Source organism: Diabrotica undecimpunctata, chromosome 2, assembly GCF_040954645.1.
Source record: "Diabrotica undecimpunctata isolate CICGRU chromosome 2, icDiaUnde3, whole genome shotgun sequence".
NCBI classification, from domain to species: Eukaryota; Metazoa; Arthropoda; class Insecta; order Coleoptera; family Chrysomelidae; genus Diabrotica; species Diabrotica undecimpunctata.
The window spans coordinates 11,532,624-11,557,149 of record NC_092804.1 but is presented as its reverse complement, the minus strand read 5'-3'; the positions used below and the strand labels follow the sequence as shown (position 1 = coordinate 11,557,149).

At 35.1% G+C, this 24,526-nt stretch overlaps 1 protein-coding gene across 4 annotated transcripts in view; it reads right to left on the bottom strand.

Annotated features, from left to right (window-relative positions):
• The window catches only part of krz (beta-arrestin protein kurtz), a 119,275-nt gene that overhangs the window by 33,462 nt on the left and 61,287 nt on the right, over positions 1-24,526 (bottom strand). For all 4 annotated transcript variants that reach the window (XM_072522251.1, XM_072522254.1, XM_072522253.1 and 1 more), the window contains exon 3: positions 17,473-17,637. In XM_072522251.1, coding sequence (XP_072378352.1) covers positions 17,473-17,637 — 165 coding nt within the window. The remainder of the gene's footprint in view (positions 1-17,472; positions 17,638-24,526) is intronic.

Below are 24,526 nucleotides of genomic sequence, written 5' to 3'. Positions count from 1 at the left end.
GCTTCCGGATTGCTGGATGACAGAGGAGGTTTGGCTTAGCAGATAGGCGTTCGGCGTAGACTTGGCGACGAGAGGAACTATCGCCGGGAGTACGAAGAACGAATGCTGCACTAAGGTCAGTCAGGCGGTGTCCTGGACTGATATGCCTTTGGAAGATTCTAGGTCCCCCCTCTATAAAGACAAAAAAAATCCTTTCGTTGTTTCTAAGTTCTATGGAGACTAATATATTAACCCTCTTTCCCCGCTTTACCATTAAGAAGACCTTAATATTATTTATTTCTTAAGTTAAAATTTCTTCAGCCTAACAATTCGTTTTTTTTTAAATTGGTGGAATTAATTAAATATTCTTCTGTTTTAATTCTTAGTAATCTTGAACCTTTTTGTAATAACTCTGAACTGAGCTTTACCGCCGTTTTTATTTTTCTTTGACACTTGACAAATGGGGACGAATTCAAATGTTGCTGGAAATTTGAGACAACCAATATACAAATAAAATAACAGTAGATATAACTTTGGTTAGTATCATATATTATGTCTTATGATAGTTAGACTATGTTGTACAATATTACTGTGAATAATTTATTTACCGAGAATATTGCATTTTTATTTTCGCGCGTTTATGGCGTATGAAAATAATCCGATTTCCAGTAATAATAAAAGCTCAATAAAAGCTCGCAAAGCTATCTTAGCTTTCCGTGCCATAAAATTTTGCAGAGTTTAAAAAAAGTTTAACTTCAAGATACTTAAACCACTACTTTTTTACTGCTTTTATGACGAATGACATTTTTATGAAATTGTGGGATGATGAATAAAATTGGATGAAATATATCAAATTTATAATTCGCAAATCTTTTAAAATAATTTTCTATAGTTTCCGCAGATAGAATTTAGGAATATTATGTGACGTAATATACTTCTGATGTCTCGAATTCGCATCTTCCTTCCCTTATTCACTCATTCAATATTTTCCACGTGTCTCTGTCGTTCCATACATGTCATGTCTTCATCATCATCATCTTGGTGATACAGCCGTTAGAGGGCCTCGACCTTCTCAAGCTTTCTACGCCATTTCGTTCTGCCCCTTGCTTGCATTTTTCAGTTGCCGACTCTGATCTTCTCGGCATCTTGTGTTACCCCGTCCATCCACCTCAGCTTTGGTCTACCCCGTCTTTTCATTCCCACGAGTTGCGTTGTTAGAATCTTTTTTATCATGTTCGTTTTAGGGGCCCGGGCTACATGTCCTGCCCACTGCAGACGGTTTCGCTTAATTATAGTGGTAATATCTTTACCACCAAACGTATGCTTGTAGATATTCTGCAGTTCAAAGTTATATCTACGCCTCCATATTCCGTTCTCACAGACCGCTCCGAATATCTTGTGTAGCACCTTTCTTTCAAAAATCGATAGAGCGGATTCATTTGTTTTAGTTAACGTCCATGCCTCTGATCCATATGTGAGAACGAGGACTAACAGTGTAGGCTACAGCCTTATACGAGTTTTTTGAGACAGACGTTTGTTAGCTAAGTACTTTCATATAGCATGATAACACCTGTTTGCAATTATTATTCGCCTTTTTATTTCTTCAGATGTGTTACTATTGGGGTTAACCGATGTACTAGATATATGAACTCTTTGGACTGCTTCGAAGTTTTGGTCATTGATGATTAAATCTGCGTCAACATTTCCAGCTCTTGTGTTTGTGTTAGTCGCCATTAATTTGGTTTTATTTTGATTTATATGTAACCCCATTCGTTCTGCTGCTGCTACTAGCTCGGTTAGGATTTCCGCAGTTCTCGCCCCGGTTCTTGTTATAATGTCCACGTCGTCTGCATATGCTAGAATTTGGACTGATCTATTAAATATTGTTCCCCTGCTATCTAAATTAGCGTCTCGTACAACTTTTTCTAAGGAGACATTAAAAAGCTGACATACCAGCGATTCTCCCTGTCTTAACCCCCTATGTATTTCAAATGGGGTTGACGAGTCGTTTTGAATTTTTACTGCTGATAGCATCTTCGTCATTGTCACTTTTATCAAACATATGAGTTTTTTTGGAATTCCTAACTCATTCATAGCGTTGTAAAGACTTGGTCTTAAGACACTGTCATATGCCGCTTTAAAATCGACAAAAATATGATACATATCTATGTTAAACTCTTGCGCTTTTTCGAGGATCTGTCATAGTGTAAAGACCTGGTTAATGGTTGAACGTCCACGCCTGAATCCTGCCTGATATTCTCCTAGAAACGTTTCGGTATAAGGCTTCAATCTCTCGTACAAAATGTTTGACAATATCTTGTATGCTGTATTTAGGAGAGTCATTCCGCGGTAATTATTGCATTCCAGTTGGTTTTCCTTTTTGTGTAACGGGAAAATTAAGCCTACGCTTCATTCTTTAGGCATTTGCTCCTCAGACCAAATTTTACAAACAATTTCTCGCATCACCTTGGTGAGCTGCTCTCCACCGTGCTTAAATAACTCTGCTGGGATGCCATCGCTGCCTGGGGATTTGTGGTTCCTTAGTTTTTCTATAGATATTTTCACTTCATCTACCGAGAGGGGTTCCAAGAGTTCCTCATTTCGGTATTCCAGCTCTATATTGTTAGTAGGTTCCTCTCCACCAGCTCTCGAAAGTGCTCTACCCATCGTAACAGAATATCCTCTTTGTTGGCAAGTAAGTTACCTTCCTTATCATTACAATAGTTGATTCTCGGTTTGAATTCTTTTCTAATAATATTTATTTGATGATAGAACTTTCTTGTTTCTCCGTGACTCATATGGCTTTCGAGTCGTTCTAATGTCATGTCTTAACTGGGCTTTTTTCTTCAGAGTTTTATAGGTTGTCCTTTTTATTCACCAGCACTCAATGGGATACCGTAAAAGAACCCCAAAAAGATGGATCAATTCTCTTTTTCCTTGAAGACCATATGCATGGGTTCAAGCACTCAAGAGCGACATCAGCGGTTTCAGAAGCCACTCACTGCGACCAGTGACGGGGTGCTGGAGGCTCGTGACATGAGTCTTTTAAGGAACTAAGAAACTAGATTCCGAATGCAGCGATGTAGAATTATAACTTGGTGTATATAGCCTGATATTTCATTACTATAGTTTGCAGTAAGTTCAACAAGTAATTTAATATATATATGAAATTATGCTAAAAAGACTATGCTATTCTATACCACTTGTGTAATTACCATATTAGAAAAGTAAAAAAAAGTTAAAACATAAAATTGCACAATTATTTTTCCCCAATAAGTACTTATCATGTCGATGTTTTTTGTCATAGCATGCAACACGTCAATTAAAACTTGTAATTGCTTTTTTAATGGTTATAATCAAATTTAACAAAAAAATAAAGAGTAAAACAAATATATTCAATAATATATAAAATTGTTATTCAAAATACATTTCCATATATTATTTAGAATATTATAGGGACAAAAGTTTATTAACAAATGTTGAATGCAATATTCGTTTACCGCAATAAGTTTACTACTCTTTGAAACGATCTTCTAAGTTAAGTGCAAATTAATTATTAGAAAGAAACAAGGCAGACTTTTTTACAACACTATAATTGCCAAAAAGGGCATTAGTACGAAGTATGATGTGTTTTGCCACCAATTATCTCTTGATGACTTTGCGACAATGACTCTACTAAATGAATGCACAAAGTCTTTACTTTGTCGAAGGTACACTTTTATAGCATTAGTTATCATGCGTCCCTTTGGCGAACAATCCATATTATCTAAACATCTCTTCATTATGTTCCACAAGAAAGTATGGCGAATTTTTTAGGCCAATGAGTCACTTTCATTTGATTTTCCAGTATACGTTTTTCGAAGTATTCACCTCTCATCAGGAGCACTTGTGGTAGCTTTAACTAAATATCAAACGCTCTCAACTATTTGGTCGTTACAGTAACATAACATAAGCCTAAGTACGCTAGTATCGACCTGTATATGAAAAAACGGGAAGTCAGCAGACTTCTCTTCGATGGCGAATTAGGTGAACTACAAATCCAAGCTTCATCATCATTTTGGCTTTACAACCCTGTGTGGGTCCTAGCCTCCCCAAGAATTTTTCTCCAGTCGTCCCTATCCATCGCCTTCCTCCGCCAAGCACGTACTTCCATATTTCTCATGTCTTCATCGATGTTATCTAGGAATCTTGTTCTGGGTCTTCCTCTTCTTCTTTGACCAATAGGTCTATCAAGGAGCGTTTTTCTAGCTGGGTCGGTTTGCTCCATCCGCATAACATGGCCTACCCACCTTAGACGTCCTATCTTTATGTGTTTTACGATATCTGGTTCCTGGTATATCCTATAGAGTTCGAAGTTGTATCGTCTTCTCCAGACACCATTTTCATTTACCGCTCCATAGATGCGCCTTAGTATTTTTCTTTCGAAACATCCTAACATGTTTTCATTACTTTTTGTTAAAGTCCAGGTTTCTGAACCATATGTTAGGACTGGGCGTATTATTGTTTTGTAGAGTTTTACTTTTGTATTTCTTGATATAACTGTAGATTTAAAAAGGAGATTAAGCCCAAAATAGCATCTATTAGCCGTGCAAATTCTGCGGTTTATCTCTGCGGTAGTGTCATTTTCAGTATTGACGAGCGTTCCCAGGTATACAAATTCGTTAACTGCTTCGATGACGTCATTTTCTATAACAAGTGGCCGTAGTGTTTGTGGTTGCGTACCTATTTTCATGTATTTTGTTTTGTTGGTGTTTATTATTAAACCCATTTTTGTAGCCGCTTCCTTTAATGCTACGTACGCCTCTCGTGCTGCGTTTTCCGTTCTCCCAACAATATTGATATCATCAGCATATGCTAAGATTTGCACAGATTTGTTATATATTGAACCGGTAGTTGTGATTTGTGACGTACGTATTACTTTTTCCAAAGCTAGATTGAATAGTATACAGGAGAGTGGGTCTCCCTGACGTAGCCCGTTATTTGTTTTAAAAGGTTCAGAGAGTTCCCCCTGGATTCGTACTTTGCATTCAACTTTTTCAAGGGTTAGTTTGGTTAAACTTACCAACTGATTTGGTACTCCTAGGTCTATCATTGCTCTAAACAATTCTCTTCTATTTACAGAGTCGTAGGCTGCCTTGTAGTCTATAAATATGTGGTGCGTGTCTACACCGTATTCCAGTGTTTTCTCTAGAATTTGTCTTAGGGTTGAAATCTGATGAATTGTTGATTTACCACCTCTGAAACCAGCCTGGTATTGTCCTATTATTCGCTCTGCATATGGTGCCATACGATGGCATAGTATATTGGAGAATATTTTATACGCTGCATTTAGGAGCGTAATTCCTCGATAGTTAGAGCATTCAAAGATATCACCCTTTTTGTGTATGGTGCAAAGTATTCCAATATTCCAATCATTGGGAAGGGACTTCTGTATCCATATTTCTTTTATAAGCTGCTGTAGGGCTATTATGATATCGTGGCCACCTTCTTTATATAATTCCGCTGGGAGATTATCTATTCCGGGTGATTTGTTTCTGGCTAGTTTGTTTACAGCGTCTTTAACTTCCAGGATCGTTGGTGGATCCTCCTCCCTCTCGTCTGCTCCGCTTACCTCGCAGCTTTCGTCTTCCGGGTTTTCTTCTTCCTCTATATTAAGTATCTGGTTAAAATATTCCGTCCATCGGTTTAGTACGTCTGTTCTTGTTGTTAAGAGATCGCCATTTAAACTTCTACATTGATTTGTGTTTGCCTTAAATTCTTTTCTGTTGATGTTAACTTTCTTATAGAATGTTCTGAATTCTTTCTCTCTGTTGAGGTTTACTATATATTGAAGTTCCTTTTTTAAGTGGTTTCGTTTCTTCATTCTGTGTATTTTCTTTTCTTCTCTTCTCTTTGTCTGGTAATTCTCTATACTTGTTCTAGTTCGGCGGGTAAGCATTTTTGCATAGGCTTCATTTTTTTTCTGTGTTGCGTCTTTGCATTCATCGTCAAACCAGTGATTTTTTCGGGTACAAGTTTCTGTTCCTATTTCATCTTGTGCTGCTGACTCAATATCTTCCCTTATCCTGTTCCAGAATGAGTCTATATCTCTCTGGTCTTCTTCGACTAGACTTTGATTCCTTAACCTATTGGTAACATTTTCCCAGTACTGTTTTGCAACAGTTGCATCTCTCAGCTTCTGTACATTCCATTTCTTTCTATTTATTTCTTTTTCTTTGTTGGAGTTTGAAATTCTAGCCCTTAGTGTTGAGATCACTAAACAATGGTCTGAGTCTATGTTTGCGCCTCTATAACTTCTGCAGTTTATTATGTCCGTTCCGTGTCTTGAATCTATTAAGATGTGATCAATCTGACTAGTTGTTCTTAAATCAGGGGAGGTCCAGGTTACCTTGTGTATATTCTTGTGTTCAAAATAGGTGCTAGCGACGGTCATGTTCAGTGCTGCTGCTAAGTTTATCAGTCGTAATCCATTATCGCTACTGATGTTGTGTAGGCTATGCCTTCCTATAGTCGGCATAAAAACATGCTCTCGTCCTATTCTTGCATTCATGTCACCTAGCACTATTTTAATGTCATTTTTGGGGCATCTTCTGTAGGCTTGTTCTAGGTCTTCGAAAAACTGTTCTTTAATGTCTTCTAGTTTGTCGTCGGTCGGGGCATGTGCATTAATTAAACTGTAATTAAAGAATTTACCTTTTAAGCGTAAATAGCACATTCTTTGACTGTAGGCTTTAAAATCAATAACTAGGCCTTTTGTTCTTTGGTTTACTATAAATCCCACTCCATCTATGTGTTGGTTTTCATTGCAGCTGTAATATATGGAGTGGGTTCTCTTATCAAGAATGCCTGTTCCCGTCCATCGCATTTCCTGCAGTGCCAAAACATCTACTCTGTACATGTTCACTATGTCTAGTAGAGATGCGAGTGCTCCAGCTCGGTACAGGGTTCGGGTGTTCCATGTTCCTAATCTTAATTCCATTTTTCGTTTGCAGTGTCGTCGTCGTAAGTTCCGTCCGGCTAATAGTCCTTGAGGTTCCGTAACATATGATTTTTACAGGAAGAGGTTGTTAGCCTCTAGCCTAACCCCCAACCTGGAGGGCCAGGGACTCTGTTGGGTTGCCATGCCAGTCTGTTTTGGTTCACGGGTGGTATTTTATTTCCCACCTACCCGCCAGTCCTAGGACTGGTTAGGGCGTTCCCCTATCCACCACCTGGGGACGCGTCCGATGGGCGACAGACAACATCCACACGGACAAATCCAAGCTTACTGGAAGATATTAGACGATGTTAGGAATAACCTGTTATTCCGACAATACATCTACAGTTCACCCTTGAAAAAAACCGTCATTGGCACTCTTTACGTAAAGAAGAGATGTTGAAATGAAAGTACACGATTGCATTTCCTTTTAATTCAAGCTCCATCCAAAATGCCAATCTCAAATGTAAGAAACCTTTTGCGGAAGTGGCTGCTACACCTGTCAACAGTGTACCATATCTTTTGTCAGACAAGTTCCTCTAAAGGTGGGTACACATATGCGAGCAGAACTGTTCGCGAACCGTTTGTGAACGCTATATTCGTCTATTTGTACGACGGGATGAACCGCTTGCGAGCTGTTCGTTCGTTGCTCGTCAGGAACCACGGCCTGTCGGTTTTTGTGACGAACACAAAGAATGTTGGACGGTGTTCGAGACTATAAATTGTTTCTGCTAAGTGTGCGATGAGATCATTCGGTTAAACAAAATTGTTGAACGAGCGCGGCTTATTCAAAAGTAACGAGAGAAATTAATACCAGATAATGTAAACAAAATACCGAAATATTTAGAATAACGAAGTAAATTAATTCTCGGTTTGTTATTAGATACTTAGGGTATTGGATAGTCGAACATAAACATATTTTCAACGAACTGTTCGCGAACAGCTCACGAGCAGTTCGCGAACAGTTCGGCTCGCATATGCGTACCCACCTTTAGAAATGTATAGTTAAATATAAAAAAATAAAGTGTTTTACTCAAAGAAATAGATCTATGGAACATGAGCGAGATAAGAAGGAACTTGGATTATCTAAGTGGTGAGAATTTTGCAGTAATGTCAAAAAGAACCAAAAGCGACTAAAAATTCAAAGCGGGAATTGACAAAAGGTACAATTATTCACTAAAATTTACAATAAGTTGGAATTGCATAAATAGAATAGATGTTATATAGAGAGGAACATCTCTATAGGACCATGGATAAAGCTGTACTACTCTCGACGCCACGTCCAGATGTGTACGAAAATTTTTGGGAGATACTCCAGCATATCAAGTCACCTAGGGCTTGATTTTTTCCATTACTTAAGCCGCGTTTACACGATGACAATTAGCGAGACAATTGTCAGAAGACAACTGACTGGCATGAAATTATTGTCTTCGTCTAAACACTTCCGGCCAATTGCCTTGCCAACTGCCCTCACAATTGGCCCAAAATTCAGTTGTCTCCGGGAGTAGACTGAGGACAATGAGCTGCGCCCAGTGAGCCCCCCCACCACTCGAAATCTCAATTGTCGCGACAATTGGCGCCGTGTGAACGGTGTAGGCCAGTCGTGCTGTCTTGTTTTTTGCCAGTTCCCTCACCGGATACCACAGATGACGAGCAGTCGGCCATGTTTTAGCTGTCTACTGCCATGGCAATAGTTGGCCCCGTATAAACATTTTCTCGTTCAACTGGACTCTCCTCCGACAATCCGCAACCACGTGATGACAATTGTCCAATGACAATAGAGAGACGTGGAAGAAGGAAGAGGAGGCCTATGTCCAAAATTGGACAGCAAGGGCTGTATAGATAGATAGAAAACGTCATAGCAACGACACGTTTCCTACTGACAAAACTCCTTCCTGTCCGTGACTTCTCAGCGACAAAATTATGACAGATCCGTGTCTGGTAATTCTATTGTCAGTTTAACAAACGTCATTGAGGCGTAATCAACTTTGGACATATATAATGAATCCAGACGGAAAATCAAGATTTGGATGCCAGACAGGTGAAAAAATCAAAAAATTGGTTTCGGAAAATCTCCCATTCAACACGCAGAGGTCCAGAAGCTGTATTTGGACAAAATTTCGGAGTTCCTAGGGGTGAGAAATTTTACGTTTTAAAGATGTACTACCATAACGCAACTAGCAAGAATTCTTGAGAATTACGCCTTTAACATGAAGTCAGTCACTAGACTGATGTCTCGTGATTTAACTGACAAAATTAAATTCGCGAAAATTGTCAGGCAATAAACTTTCATACCGGTCGAAAATATTGCCGGCAAAATTTTCTCTTTTATGATATTATATGCGAATATCTGTAAATGTTCTGCTGCAAACTGATAATTTAATTAATAAACTTTAAAAAAGTAATTTAAAGTTGCATTGACATAATCCTCAAATCTGGGTGTATCGGAGAATCCTACGAAAAGTTACGGAAGTCGTCAAAACAGTTAAAAATCGCAAACTTGAATATTTTGGCCATGTTATATATACGCCACCCAGAGAGATATAATACACTCCATTTAATAATACAAGGCAAGGTAGACGGAAGAAGAGGGTCAGGTCGAAGAAGAACGTCATGGCTTAGAAACCTGAGAGATTGGTTTAACAGATCCTCTGCATCTCTTTTCCGAGCTGCCGTCAACAAAATTACTATAGCCAATTTGATGCCAACGCTCGATAATCGAGCTCGGCACATGAAGAAGAAAGATTGACATAATACACAATATCCTACGTCAAAAACCGTTGACATAATTAATACATATTGGAGAAAAATAGTTGTATAGTTTTATGTTTACATTTAAAATGCTTTCCTCTATTTAAAATAACCTAACTTTCGTAGATGAAGATATATTTTTAAGAATTATGAACATTTAAAAACAACCAAATAACATCTTAAAACCAATATACAATAAACTTGAATGTTCGTGTCCGTGAAAACTATCGTGTACATATTCGAAGTGAAAAATAACTCCCATCTACTAGTAGAAAACTTCCAAGCTTTTCTGTTATTTTCTTGGGTTTGATATGTAGCATTTGAAGCGTCGGGAGGTCTTGTTAAATTTTATAGCTGAACTTCAAGGCTATATTGCCGACATTCTGGAATTGCGTCTCGATAAAAGTAAAGAGAGTTGTTTGAATGTATACAAGAACGAGCCGTGACGAATAATTTCCAGTAGAATAGTACGCAATATTTTAAAGAACAGTGATAAGAGAAGTTTGTTTTATTTTATAATCGATAAAAGCTGAAATAATAGAATGTGAGAATTTTAGAACTTCGTAAAAAGAACATTTGAATACAAACAATTAATTTTTATTGAATCTGTCATCTCCTCCATGGAAATATAAAAAGAGAACATATAAACAATAATTGTCTGATATTATGTAGTCTCCATATTGTTCTTAAAGTCTTTTAACAATAGTCTCATAAAATGTATACACGTCAACCGAAGGCAAAAAAAGAGGATGTCAAAGATCAAGTCTATGACGAAGTAGAGACCATCTACGACAGATGTCCCAGAAACATCAAGATCATAATTGGAGGAAGATCTTAATGCAAAAATAGGGAAAGAATATATATACAGGATATACATTAGAAAATGCAGTGTTCATGATGTTACCAATGATAATGGAAATAGAATAATATAATTTGCAGCTTCCAAGGGCATGGTCGTTGTAAGTACTTCCTTTCCCCAAAAAGAATATCCATACAATAACATGAACTTCGCCTTGTAACCTCGGAAACTTTTTTTGGGTGGTGCTAGAAAGGTCACCAATGGAGACACTGCGGACGGCAGCCAGATGGTTGGTGGAGAGCAAGTCGTGGGTTCGAAACTAGCTTTTGGAACCGGGAATGGGTCCAACGGACGAAATAAGTAAAGATAAGACAGGACAAGATATATTAGAAAAGATACAGAAATAAACAAAAAGATAGATGGGTAAAATTACCAACGATAAGATAAGATAAGATTATCTTAACTTTTTGGGGTTAAAGGGGAAAATTAAGAAACCCTAGAAACGAAAAGAGATAAGGAAAGATATTTAGGTTCTGAGACCAAATCTAAGGAAAGATATCACTTAAAACGACAGGCCAGCCTGTATGTATTTCTAAGAAGGTAAAAACGTTCTAACGACATAGGAAGTAACGAGAAGAAACGTGAGGAGATATAAAATCTTTTGGATTCAGTTCTTACAGAAAAATACTATAAAATACTTTACGACGATGTTTACTAAATTTATCAAAAAGAAACCCGCCTGGAACCGGAAAGGATTAATCCAAGCCCTACCGTAAAGTATACTATTTCGGCGACGTCTTTTGATAAGTAGGACCTCCGTACGTGAGAATTCCGTGGATCGGAAAGTCGGTAGATTCCAATAAAATGTTCTAATGGTAAACAAGACCACCCGCGTATATATTTGCAAATACGGCCATGGGCGTCTCAGCAACAGGGGTAACGGTATTAAAAATTATTTAATATTTTAATTATAAAAAAAAATGTTACAGCCTGATGGAACAACAAAAAAATGAAATTGATCACTCCCTAATAAACCAGGCACTTCTCTAATCTAATGGATATATGTCCTTATCGTGGGGCTAGAAGTAAAACGAGGAACAGGAAGGCGAAGGATTTCCTATTTCCTAATTTCAAGCAAAAAAAGAAGAAGAAAAGAGAAAGGCCCCTTAGGGCCGATTGTTCGAAAGCTAATCAAAACTTGATTATAATCAAATATCTAATTACAATCAAATACGTCACAGCAGCTATCAAAATTATTAAAAAATGCTTATTATTATTATTATTGATTTGTAAATAAAAACATGAAATTAACATTAGAAAGAGTTCAATTATGGTTTATTTTAAATTAAAACGTAAAATAATAAAATTGAATAAAATAAATCAGCATAACATAACCTCAAAATGTGACGTATTTGATTTTAATTAAATATTTGATTACAATCAAGTTTTGATTAGCGTTCGAACAATCGGCCCTTAGTCTATAAATTAAATCAATTAAAACAAACGTTTATTTTTGAAATTTTATAGCCGTTTGTAGATTAGTATTTACAAATGGAACGTTTTTAATGAAAATCAATGAATATACACGCCCATTATTCGTGATGATTCTTCTTTTTTTTTTATGAAAGAAGTCAGCAACAGTAAATTTGTTTAAGCTGTTAAAACTGAGAGGTAGGGATTTTTGTGTCATCAGTTTCCGACTAAGAATCTGTCAAAATATTCCAAGCTGAATGAATAGACTATACTGTCAAATAGTAACTTTAGATTTGCGACTCTTTTCCATCATAACTAGAATTTCGTCTACCATTCATACATTTTTCTTTGTTTCTTTTGATCGTAGATACTGCCCTAATATCCTCATTAACTTCATGTAGTATTTAAAGACTTTCGTATATGATTTTGTGTTTTGTCTTTCAGATTTTCATCTTTCAAATGTTAATATTTGTTTGGCGAACTTGTTTTAGTTGTATTGTGGCGACGAAGAGATTGTTATCTGACTTAATCAGCTCCAGGCTATGTTTCAGTAATAGCATAGAATTTCTAAATCTCTAGTTAATCAGGATGAAAATATTTGATTTATAACAATATTGGTCATTTTGTGGCGATCTCCACGTATATAATAACCTTCTGGGAGGAATTTTTAAATGTTGGTATGTTAGAGTTTTTTTAATACAACTTTAAGGTGGCGCCACGGTTTATACAAACTGACGTCACTTGTAGTTAAAATTTCCATAACATCAACCTTAGAGTTAAAATTTTCCTAACACAGCTAATAATACAACACCCATACGGAGCTGCTCGATCTTTCACAGGCGTCAACATGGAATTATAAAGAAAAATGTAATCGTGATTACATTGATAATTTTAGAATTATAATAATAATTAAATAGCCAAAAATATTTTTTTTATTTTAAAATTTTTTAAAAATGTTTACTGTATTCTCAATAATTTACAATCTTATAGTAAGAATATTGTTTGTTTAAATTGATTCGCAATATATAGTTTAAATAAACTGATTATTGTGAATTGTATTTAAAAAATGCCAAAACAACTCGACGGTCGTTGCAAAGAGCTTGTTTCTTCTTTAATAGATTATTGTCAATAAGAACGAAATAACGGTGGGCCTTTATTGCCATTAACTGCTGTAAGAGATGTAAGTTTAAGAATTTAGAATATATAATTTTGTTTTACAATGTTTTCTTATGTATTTTACAGTGTTGCAACAGCCTTAAACCCAAGTGTGTCTACTGTTAGTAATATTTCTTAACCTTTGAAAAATAATAACAATAATGAACTTTTAAAATCACCACCTAAAAACGGTTTTATAAACCTCATAACTCATACCCTGTATTAATATGGGCATTCATTTAGAAGACGAAGGAAGAGGCATCATGCTCTTCTGGAATGAAACTGTCTGGTAAAGGGGGTCTAACGAGATAGCTTGTCTGTACAGGTTTTTTACCAGTAGCGAAATAGGATTCACTACAGATAAGCAAAAGCTAATTCTCTGGTAGATAATTGTGGTGGTTAAAATAAGAACCAGGCTTTACTTGTATGTATCTCGTGTTGATTGCAAAAGATTTCTTTTCAGAAATTACTCATAAATTTCCAGTGAAAGGATATACCTTTCTCGCGTGTGATCGCGATTTTGGCATTATAGAGAAAGCAAAGAAGCATGCCAAGACGCTTATACCAAAAGACCTCATTGAAATTATTGCTAATGCTGGAAAGAAAAATCTGTTCTTAGTAGTGAATACTACAAATTTTTTTGACTGCATGAATCAAGCTAAATCCATGATAAGCACTGAAAACTTGCAGATATCTTCGGCTACTATGATTCGAGTAACATCAGAAAAGGAGGATTTTGAGGAGTTGGAAATCAAGATGAAGAAAACCTCTGTGCCATTGTCTACCGAAAAAAATAAAGATATTAAAGCCATACTACCATGTTTAGCAGGAGAAACAAAAGCTTTTTATCACAATACTATTGTTCACATCTTCCAAAGATTCTTGAAAAATGATTTCTGACTCTTTTGGTTACTAAGGATACCTAAGCATTTTTGATAAAGAAATATCAAGAGGATCAAGGAAAGAGGAAATGTATGTTAATACCTCAAAAATTATGTTTTTTTTACAGATAATGTAATCAAAAATACGTAAATTTAAATAAAAAACTAGATCAAGACATAGCTTTATTTTTATAGATAATGTACGCAAAACAAGTAAAATTGTGGTTATTTCAACGTAAGATTGATGTCACTTCCTTCCAGATAAAGTAGAGGTTTAAATCCACATTGACCAATTCTAATATTTATACGTATTTATTTTAGTTGAAGTTAATAGTATCCAGATAAAAAGAGTAATAATAAAAGACAGTATATGATTCTAGAACTATATAATATCATAAGAAAATAAAGTAAAAATAAATTACTTTGCGTCAATTCTACGAGTACAATTTAGACTTAGGAGACGAGATTTTAACTTAACCCTGTGCGTCCCTATGATATCGCTTCGAAACCTATACCTATAAATGAATAATTTTTTACCTAAAGTTCCAAAGGTGCCACGGTAAATCTACCTGTATAATGTGCTGCCTATAACCATTCTCATTATACTCGAAATTTAACAGCAGTCTTTCACGCGTTTTTTTCGTTGGCGAAGGGTCGATGAACAAAAAGTCACAGAGAGATTGATGCATAAATTTGGTTATTGTGTGCGTGATTGATAAACAATAAATAGTTATAAATAATGGCTGGTAAGTTATTTATATTACAGATATTACGAAATAGAGTATACTTTGCATGAGTAGAGATAGCATCTATAGTATAAAAATGAATCGCAAATTGTGTTGGTAAGCGCATAACTCAACAACGCATGGACCAACCTCAACAATTCTTTTTTTAAAATGTTCCTTGAAGTCTAAGAATGGTTTTTACGGCGAGAAAAATTAGAATAATTTCCGGAAAAACCCTAAAACAGCCTTTTCCTTTTTCCCATACAAATATTTTCGGAGCGGTCTGTTCGGTCCGGTGAACACTTTGAAAGAATTAATTCAAACAAATCTTCCACTATTGAAATGAACAACAGAAGTATGTATTTGATACACTTATGAAAGTAACAAATGATAAAACAGGTGGGGATTTACTTCTTAGATGCACCTGGTGGTACAGGAAAAACTTTTTTGATTTCATTGATATTAGCAACAATTCGCTCACAAAATAAAATTGCACTTGCACTCGCTTCGTCGGGAATCGCAGCAACTTTGCTTGAATGTGGTCGAACAGCCCATTCAGCACTAAAATTTCCATTAAACATGCAAAGCAATGAAACTCAAACCTGAAACATTTCGAAGAACTGTGCAATGGCAAAGGTTTTGCAGCAATGTGAATTGATTGTTTGGGATGAATGCACCATGGCACATAAAAAATCTTTGGAGGCTTTAGATAGAACCTTACAAGATCTACGTAGCAATCATAACCCAATTGGTGGTGCAATGATTTTATTAGCAGGAGATTTTCGTTAAACATTGTCAGTGATTCCACGATCAACGCCAGCTGATGAACTCAATGCATGTTTAAAGTCCTCCAACTTGTGGAAACATGTCAATGTATTACACTTAAGCAAGAATATGCGTGTCGAGTTGCAAAATGACCAATCTGAGGACATATTCTCTAAACAAGTCATTGAAATTGGTAATGACAAATTTCCTATAGACACCTTAACTGGTTGCATTAACTTTCCTCAAAGTTTTTGTCAGTTAACTCGATCAAAAGATGAACTTATTCAAAAGGTGTTTCCAGATGTTGCTCAAAATTACAGAAACCATGATTGGTTTAGCGAACAGGCTATATTGGCTGCAAATGTGCTAAAACATAGATGTAAATGAAGTAAATTTCAAAATTCAAGAACCAATTACAGGCGAATTGAGGATATATAAATCAGTTGATTCGGCTACTAACCAAGACGATGTCGTCAACTATCCGCCTGAATTTTTAAACTCGCTAGATATACCAGGATTGCCACCTCACAATCTTCAATTGAAGGTTGGATCGGTAGTTATAATGTTAAGAAATATCAACCAATCGCGTCTTTGCAACGGCACACGGTTAGCGATAAAAAAATTATTGAACAAGGTGATAGAAGCAACTATACTGAAAGGAAAGTATAAAGGAGAAGAAGTTTTGATACCACGCATCCCAATGATTCCGACTGATGTACTATTTGAATTTAAACGACTACAGCTTCCAGTGCGGCTTGCTTTTGCTATGACCATAAATAAGTCCCAGGGACAATCATTAGGTGTTTGTGGTATTAATCTAGAAAACCCATCTTTCTCACATGGTCAATTGTATGTTGCCTGATCCCGTGTTGGAAAACCATCAGATTTGTTTGTATATTCACTAGGTAATCAAATAAAAAACATTGTATACCATAAAGCACTACAATAAAAATAAAACCGATTTTTGTTAATAATTATGATTCACTTGATTTACAATAAAGCGATTACTGAAAATACTTATATACGTTTTATTTCATTATTCTTTATTACATCGGTTATTAACTCTATGTTAATAATAATAATAATAATAATAAATAATTAATTACCTCTATGTTTTGTCATTGAAGTACCCACTTTATAAAATATTTGTTACGTTTAGGTTCCCACTATCCCTTTAGATTATTTTTCAGGTTGTTCCACTCTTAGTTTGAAACCCTCTGGCAGACATCCCAGTCGGGGTTTTTAGTGGGTCCAAAAGGGTGACCAAAGTTCGTGGAAGCGAAGATACTTAGGACACTCGAGCTGGCCCTCACACACCGCCCTATCATCATGGTGACAGTTCTGTTCACGAGAATTAAAGAAATAAACTGCCACATTCCAAATCTATTTGACAGAACGAAGTCTGTCGGGTCCGCTAGTTTACTTTAAAAATGTCTGTCCGGAGGGGCGTATACAAGTAGTTTCGGTTGAAGCCTACTGGAACTCACAGTGTATTTTATTTTAGGTAAGAAGAGATTTTAGATTTTAGAGTATTTTAGTTAATTGAAGTTAGAAAAAATGTCAGACGAATAATTCAGTGAATTGTTCGTCAAGAATCTGTCATCTCAGATGCAGAGGTCGATGATTATAAGAATGACCTACAGAGCCTATAAAAACTTCATATTGTTTTAAAAGTAAATATTCCGTTCAGAAAAGCGTTAGGGATTTTAAACAAGAATTGACAATATTACAAGTCCCGTCTAATCGGTGCCAATTCCCTCTCGCGCCAATAAATATATGCTTTAGTCATTTAATAAAAAATGTTTTTGTAAAACCACAAATCGATAATTTGTACGCACCAAACAAAATTTTGATCAAACACCTAAATCATAAAGAGTCTGAAAATATGATCTACCTATATCTAGGAAGAAGATATTACATACAGTTCCCATAGTTACTTAAATGTGATGAGTAAAGAGTCTTACTTACCTAAATGCGGCGAGTACATGTCCAAATACTCTTCTGTCTTTTACATAGTCAGGATCTATTAACACAACGCCATCTATAGGATCAACGCATGATATGTGGTCGACGAAATCTCTTTTACCTAAATATACTGTAATCTTTCCATTCGGGGAACTCTTCTTGAACACCCTGCAAAAAAAAACGAAAAATTAAAGTCTGCGACAACAAATAAGTGTTTAAGTAAATAACGTTATAATGTTATGTCACACCATGTATACATGAAAACAAAGGCATGGGCGCAAAATTCAAAACGTTCAATGTGTTTTGAATGTATTCATTTTTTTAGAATCTTGAGAAAACTAATAAATATATTTGAAAAATTGAAACGCAGAATGAAAGATTACGTTATTACCGAGGGATGAAAGTCCCTCAAAACCTCTATAATGTATATTTTAATAAGTTACAAGGGTGAAAAGAAAAGAGAAAATTTAGTGTGACTTTTAATTTTAAATATCGCATTCAAAAGAAACTTTTTGGTTATTCTAAGGGACTTTCGGTCCTCGGTAATAATGCAATCTTTCATTCTGCGTTTAAATTTTTCAAAAATACTTATTAGTTTTCTTAGGATTCGGAAAAAATGAATACATTTAAAACGCATTGAACATTTTGACAGGCAACATTTTGTGCCTATGCCCTTAAAGATGGCGGGCGATCAGGACGGTTTGTTAATTAAGTCTTGTTCTGAAGCTATTTTCTTGTGGCATTTTAAATTAATTACTATTTAACTGGGAATAAGCCACAATTAAAGGTTAAAATACGTTTATTGACGTTTCAATTTCCACTTCGGAAATCGTTCTCAAAATACAAACATTAGTAAATTAAACAAATTTTGTTTTTGTTACTTAGTGAAAAATTCTTCTAATAATTTAATTTTATCTGACTTATCAATATTGACAATTCAGACATACATTATACATTTTAAAGTAGACGACTTTAAAATGATATTGCCAATATTGTTGAGTTGCGTTCCTGGGACGACTTTACTTATAAGATAGTTCATTCGATTACATGACATCAACTTTAACTTGAGAATATATGGAGGAGAAACATTTGTTAACATCTGTTTTATTAAAAAATGATTATCCTTTATCGTTTATAAATAAGGAATTTTCAACAATAGATCGAATAGAACAAAACAACTTAGAACGAGATCCTACAACATATACAAGGGATAATACGAGGAAAATAACAATACCATATATAAAAGGATTATCGGAAAAGCTTAAAAGGATAGGAAATAAATTCAACATTTCAACAACATTCAAAACAACAAACACGTTGAGATCTATTTTGTCCAAAACCAAACCTAACAATGAACAAGAAAGGACAAAGAATTGCATTTATAAAATACCTTGTGAATGCGATCAGTTTTATTTAGGTGAAACATCAAGGCCATTAAATGTTAGAATAAGTGAACATCAATCCTATATTAAAAATAGAGAATTTGATAGATCTCAAATATGTAAACATGCATGGGATAATGAACATAGGGTTCAATGGAATGATTCAAATATAGTCCTAAAAGAAACGGATGGTAAAAAGAGAAAAATCAAAGAAGCGGCTCTAATTATGCTAAATGAGACCAATTGTGTCGCGAATTCCTCGGCAGAATGTAGTAGGATCTGGTTACCCATATTGAAAGAGGAAGTTATTAAAAAGAAAATACCAGTATTGGTAAGTCAGTAACATATAGAGAATACATCATTTATATTTTTTAAATAACAAACATATAAAATCGGAATTTGGTATTTATTGAAGGTAAAATAAATGCAAGATCAAATACTTACCATGTCGGGATAGTATTATGAGGTTTTTTTCCTGGTTTTTCCCTCATAATTTACTATGGAATCACTAACAGGAGAATTTTACTGTCATCATGGCATGTATTTGTCTTTTTAAAGACGAATTACATGTTATGATCTTTTCTGACGGATATTCTCAAGTTAAAGTTGATTTCATGTAATCGAATGAACTATCTTATAAGTAAAGTCGTCCCAGGAACGCAACTCAACAATATTGGCAATATCATTTTAAAGTCGTCTACTTTAAAATGTATAATGTATGTCTGAATTGTCAATATAGATAAGTCAGATAAAATTAAATTATTAGAAGAATTTTTCACTAAGTAACAAAAACAAAATTTGTTTAATTTACTAATGTTTGTATTTTGAGAACGATTTCCGAAGTGGAAATTGAAACGTCAATAAACGTATTTTAACCTTTAATTGTGGCTTATTCCCAGTTAAATAGTAATTAATTTAATTAAGTCTGTTTAGAGAAAATAAAAAAAATTATAATGAAGTGCTGTAATAAATCGTGTGTAGTAGGTATAATGTAGACAAAATATGCCTTTCGTTTATCACAAAGTTGTGCTGAGTCGGGTAAAAGGGAAAATCCTAGAAAACGGAAATAAAATCATGTTACAAAATTTAAGAGAGTCCGATCAAAAAATTAAATCCTTCATCATCATTATTCTGCCCTAAATAAATTTCTCCATAAGTTTGGTGGAGAATATTAGTGTAACATTAGTATTTAAATGAATAATTACGCGAAGTAAGGAAAAAAACAATCTTCTACAAATAAGGAATCAGTTATTGTTGGATGAGATTAAACACTTGGAAAAAAAATTGTAATTGTAAACGAGGGAGTGAGTAATACCACGATGGACAGAAACTTAAGTTCGTAGTCAAAAGATTGGCATCCACAGATACGAATTCTAGTTATACAGTTAAATTGGTGCAACATCTTATAAGTCTACAGGTTCCGAATGTCTCGAACTACACTAGGACAAGCTATACGCGAAATAAGCAACAGACTAACACAAATGGAAATCATCGTGAAGATTTTGCTGTCGAGATCAAAACTGGCAATTAATCTGGACATGGTGCTAAGGGTAACGGGAGCCTGGTCTGTGTATATCGGGAAATAAATCATGTGGCAGCTAGTATGATAAAAGAATATATTGTAGACAAAGCAGACAACATAAATCCATGATATCTTTGTCTGCATGCATGGTTGGTAGGGGATGGAACAAACTGATCTAACTAGAATAACGCTCCTTGACAGACCCATTGGCCAGAGAAGAAGAGGAAGAACCAGAACAAGGTTCCTTAATAATATCGATGAAAATATGAGAAATATGGGAATACGTGCTTGGCGGAGGAAGGCAATAGACTGCTACATTGTATTTAGATCTCAGACAGTCAATCAGTCAGTGATTTGACAATGTAAACCACCTACTGCTTTTAGAAAAACTGAAGACATTATCGAAATATATTGTTTTTTTGCAAAACGTCCAAAATTTACTCACCAATACATTGCTGAAACGTAGACCAACCAAATGAGATACACTTTTATTGTTATGAGTTAAAAATAGAAGTGATGGCAATAGATTTTCTTCATTACTTCATTAAATATTGTTATTTGTTTAACACTCTTTAAAGAAGGCGTTCTCAATCTACAGTTTGATATTATCGCACTCTCTTTAAGTTCTCACTGCACATGTTTGAAGTTTGAATATTCTTTATCAAATATCTAGTTGGGAATAAACAACCAATTGTAAAACAAAATTTTTATTTCTTGAAGTTTCTTGGAATAATGTTTTTTAATTATTATCTTGAATTTATATTATGAAAAATAAATTTTTGAACTAACTATTATTACATTTGAATCATCTATTATTAATAACAGATCATTCAAAAGTTATACTTTAAAAAACGTGTTGTTACTGCGGATTAGCACATGTATTTGGTGACTGAAAGTTTGTACATAAAATTAAAAATTATTTAACAGTTCAATGTCACGATTCATGTATGTATTACAGTCCCAAAAGAGTGATTATTTGTTGATCTAAGGGAATAAACCGGGTGGACCAAGGAAAATTAAAATATATTTAGAAAATATTATATTTTTCTGCGTAAGAAGTACGACGAAAAGAAAAACAATGTATTCTATTAAAAAGCAGATACCAACTGTTCTACAAAGGAACATCCTGATTCACAAAAAAGTAGCATCCAAAATCACACAATACAATGCTATATTGAATATATTAACATAAGTCATCTTGACCACATATCATCTTGAATAGAGGTTGCGACCACATTTCTAAAAGTTTTTCTGTCCTTAGCAACGTGGAATAATTCTTCTACATCCATGTTTGTTCATCATCATCATCATCATCAGTGCTGCTACAGCCTTGTTGAGCCTCGACCTTCCCCTGTCTATTTCACCAGTCGTTTCTGTTCTGCCTCGCGTCCTCCCACACCGTCCCTTTATCTCAGTCTTTGTCGACCTCTACTCCTATTTCCTACTGGTGCCGCTAATAGGGTTCGTCTGGGTGGGTAATTTTCATTTGCTCTTGACACATGTCCAGCCCATCTAAGCCTACCTATTTTTGTAAAAGATATTACACCTCTACTAAACTCCATTAGCTTAGCTCGGGCATATTTTGACAGATTCATTGTCGGAAAACTACAACACAACAATTCCTACTTCTCAGTATTAATAGCTAAAGTATCCTACTATTGCATACTACTTTGTTTAAAAAAAGAAGAATTATTCTAAATAGTGGAAGTGTATACTAAACACATCAAATTTTGGGTAGTATATATTTAAAAAATATATTTTAGTTGTTATAATTTAACATAAATATTTATTGTCGGTAATTCGCAAAGTTCTATTTTATTTACTATTTAGTTAGTTTACTATTAATATTGGCTATGAGTGCGTGTGCTTGGTTGTATAGTAATTTCCAGCCACTTTTAGTCTGTCAAAAAGTAACTAACTTCGCAAAAAAATTACTGAATTCACTAGAAAGTTCGGACTGGGAATAGTGAACCGAGTATATTAAATATTTCTTTATACTTCTCGTACAATTCGAAATTATATCGCCGGTAGGATGAGTGTTCTATGTATTGTTAGTTTGGTTTTTTAGCTTACAATTTTAATCCAAAATAACATTTGTTCGCTAGCAGTAATCTTCATTTTACTTCAGATGTGTCATTATCGCGTTTTACGAGAGAACCCAGAGAACTTATTCACTTCACCCATACTTTGTGCGGCCGTCAAGTAGTTGGAAACCTGTAAGTCTGTAAACTGTAAGTCCTCGTGTGGTGCGAGCGATCAAATCCAAATCGTCATCGTAAGCCATAATCTAAGTTGACTTATTGTTCCCTGTTGTGTAACTTGGGATCTCTTATAATCTTTTCTAACGCTATATTAAAGAGAATACACGCCAGCGCATTTCCCTGTCGTAAGCCTGCATTGTTTCAAAGGCTTGTGACAGATTGTTGTACTCTGTAGATCACTTTACTCATAGTTGTTTTTACAAGTATTATTAATTTATGGGAAATGTTAAGTTCATTCATGGCTTCACATAATTTACATCTTAGGACGCTATCGTACGCTAACTTCAAGTTCCCAAAGAGATCAAATCACCACGCATCGATGTTAAATTCATGTTTTTTCTAAGATTTGACGTAGCACAAAAATCTGGTCAATTGTTGACCTAACTGGCCTAATACCGCTTTGAGTTCACCAAGGAGTTCTTCCACGTACGTACTCAAACGGCTGTACAGGGTGTTGGAGAATATTTTGTATATTGTGTTCAGAAGAGTTATGCTCTTGCATAGTCCAGTTTTCCGCTTTTTTTTTCGATGCACCCGTTTTTGCTTCTTCCTGAGTTTTTTGTACATTTGCTCCTTATCTCGTGTTTTTTTTGTTGCATAAGTTTATATGCATATTTTTTTCTTGTAGTCATATCTTCACATTCATAATCGAACCAACCGTTGCGTAGAATGGGTTGTTCTGGTTCTGGAACGTCACGTGCCGCTTCCTTAATTGTTCTTCTATATATATATCCCATTGCTCGCTAGCTGTTAAATTCTCATCTATTGTGTTTTCATTTTCAAGGTAATTTTGTAATCCAAGTTTATTAGTCCCGAATATTTTGCAGCCATGACTTTCTTTCTACCTATTATTCTTTTCCTATTTACTCTACTCTGCATGATGACCTGCAATATAGCAACATGTGGTTTTGGGTACCTTTATTGTTCTTAACAATTTTTTCCCGACCCATTCTTTACAGTACTTCCTCATTAGTAATTCTAGCCATCTATAGAATGCTCAGCATTCTCCAGTGCATCCAAAGCTCACAGGCTTTGAACTATTAGCGTCTTTAATGTCCTCGTTTCTATCCAGTATAGTAGTTGGGGCCAGACGTAAAATTCAACAAACCTCAGTCTCAGTGCAGTATTTATATTTCTGTCACGTAATAATAGCCCGAATTTTAAGAACGCTGCCCTTACCATTTCTCTTCGTACTCTGACAATATCAGTAGACATCCAAATTAATCAACGGTACATATGCAAAATCATTAAGATTTATGAACTGCCATCAGATTACGAAGATGAGGATGTAGAACAATTCTATCAAGAAATAAAGAAAGCCAACAAATTAGGCAAACGAAAACGAGTACTTAGTAATACTTAACCAATGCACCAATGAACCAATACACATGTGCTCCTCTTAAATACTCTACTGTTTAAATTCAGTTAAGGGTACATATTTCTAAAGAAATGTACCTGGCAATGACTGGTTACAAAATATTTTATGAATACCAGTCATTGTCACAAGTGGCCATTATTGGTTTGGGTGATTTTTAATTCATTATTTAATGTGTACATTTACTATTTAAAATTACGGTGTTGCCACTATTTTTTTTTATTGCAAAAACTTTACTTTTACCAATTATTGCCAGTGGTGGCAATGACTGGTTCTAAAGTGGCAATCATTCGTTACATTAATATTTGGTATTACAAGTATTTTGTTCATTCCAGAAATGGCACCTAAAAGGAATTATTCGAACGAGCAATTGGCCAAAGCCCTAGAGGACGTGAAAAAGGGAATCCCAGCGGCCACGGCAGCAAAAATTCATGGAGTTCCTCGTAGTACTTTGAGGCATAAGAGGGATGGAAAGTCACCATTAGTTTGTTCTATGGGCCCTTCTACAATTTTAACC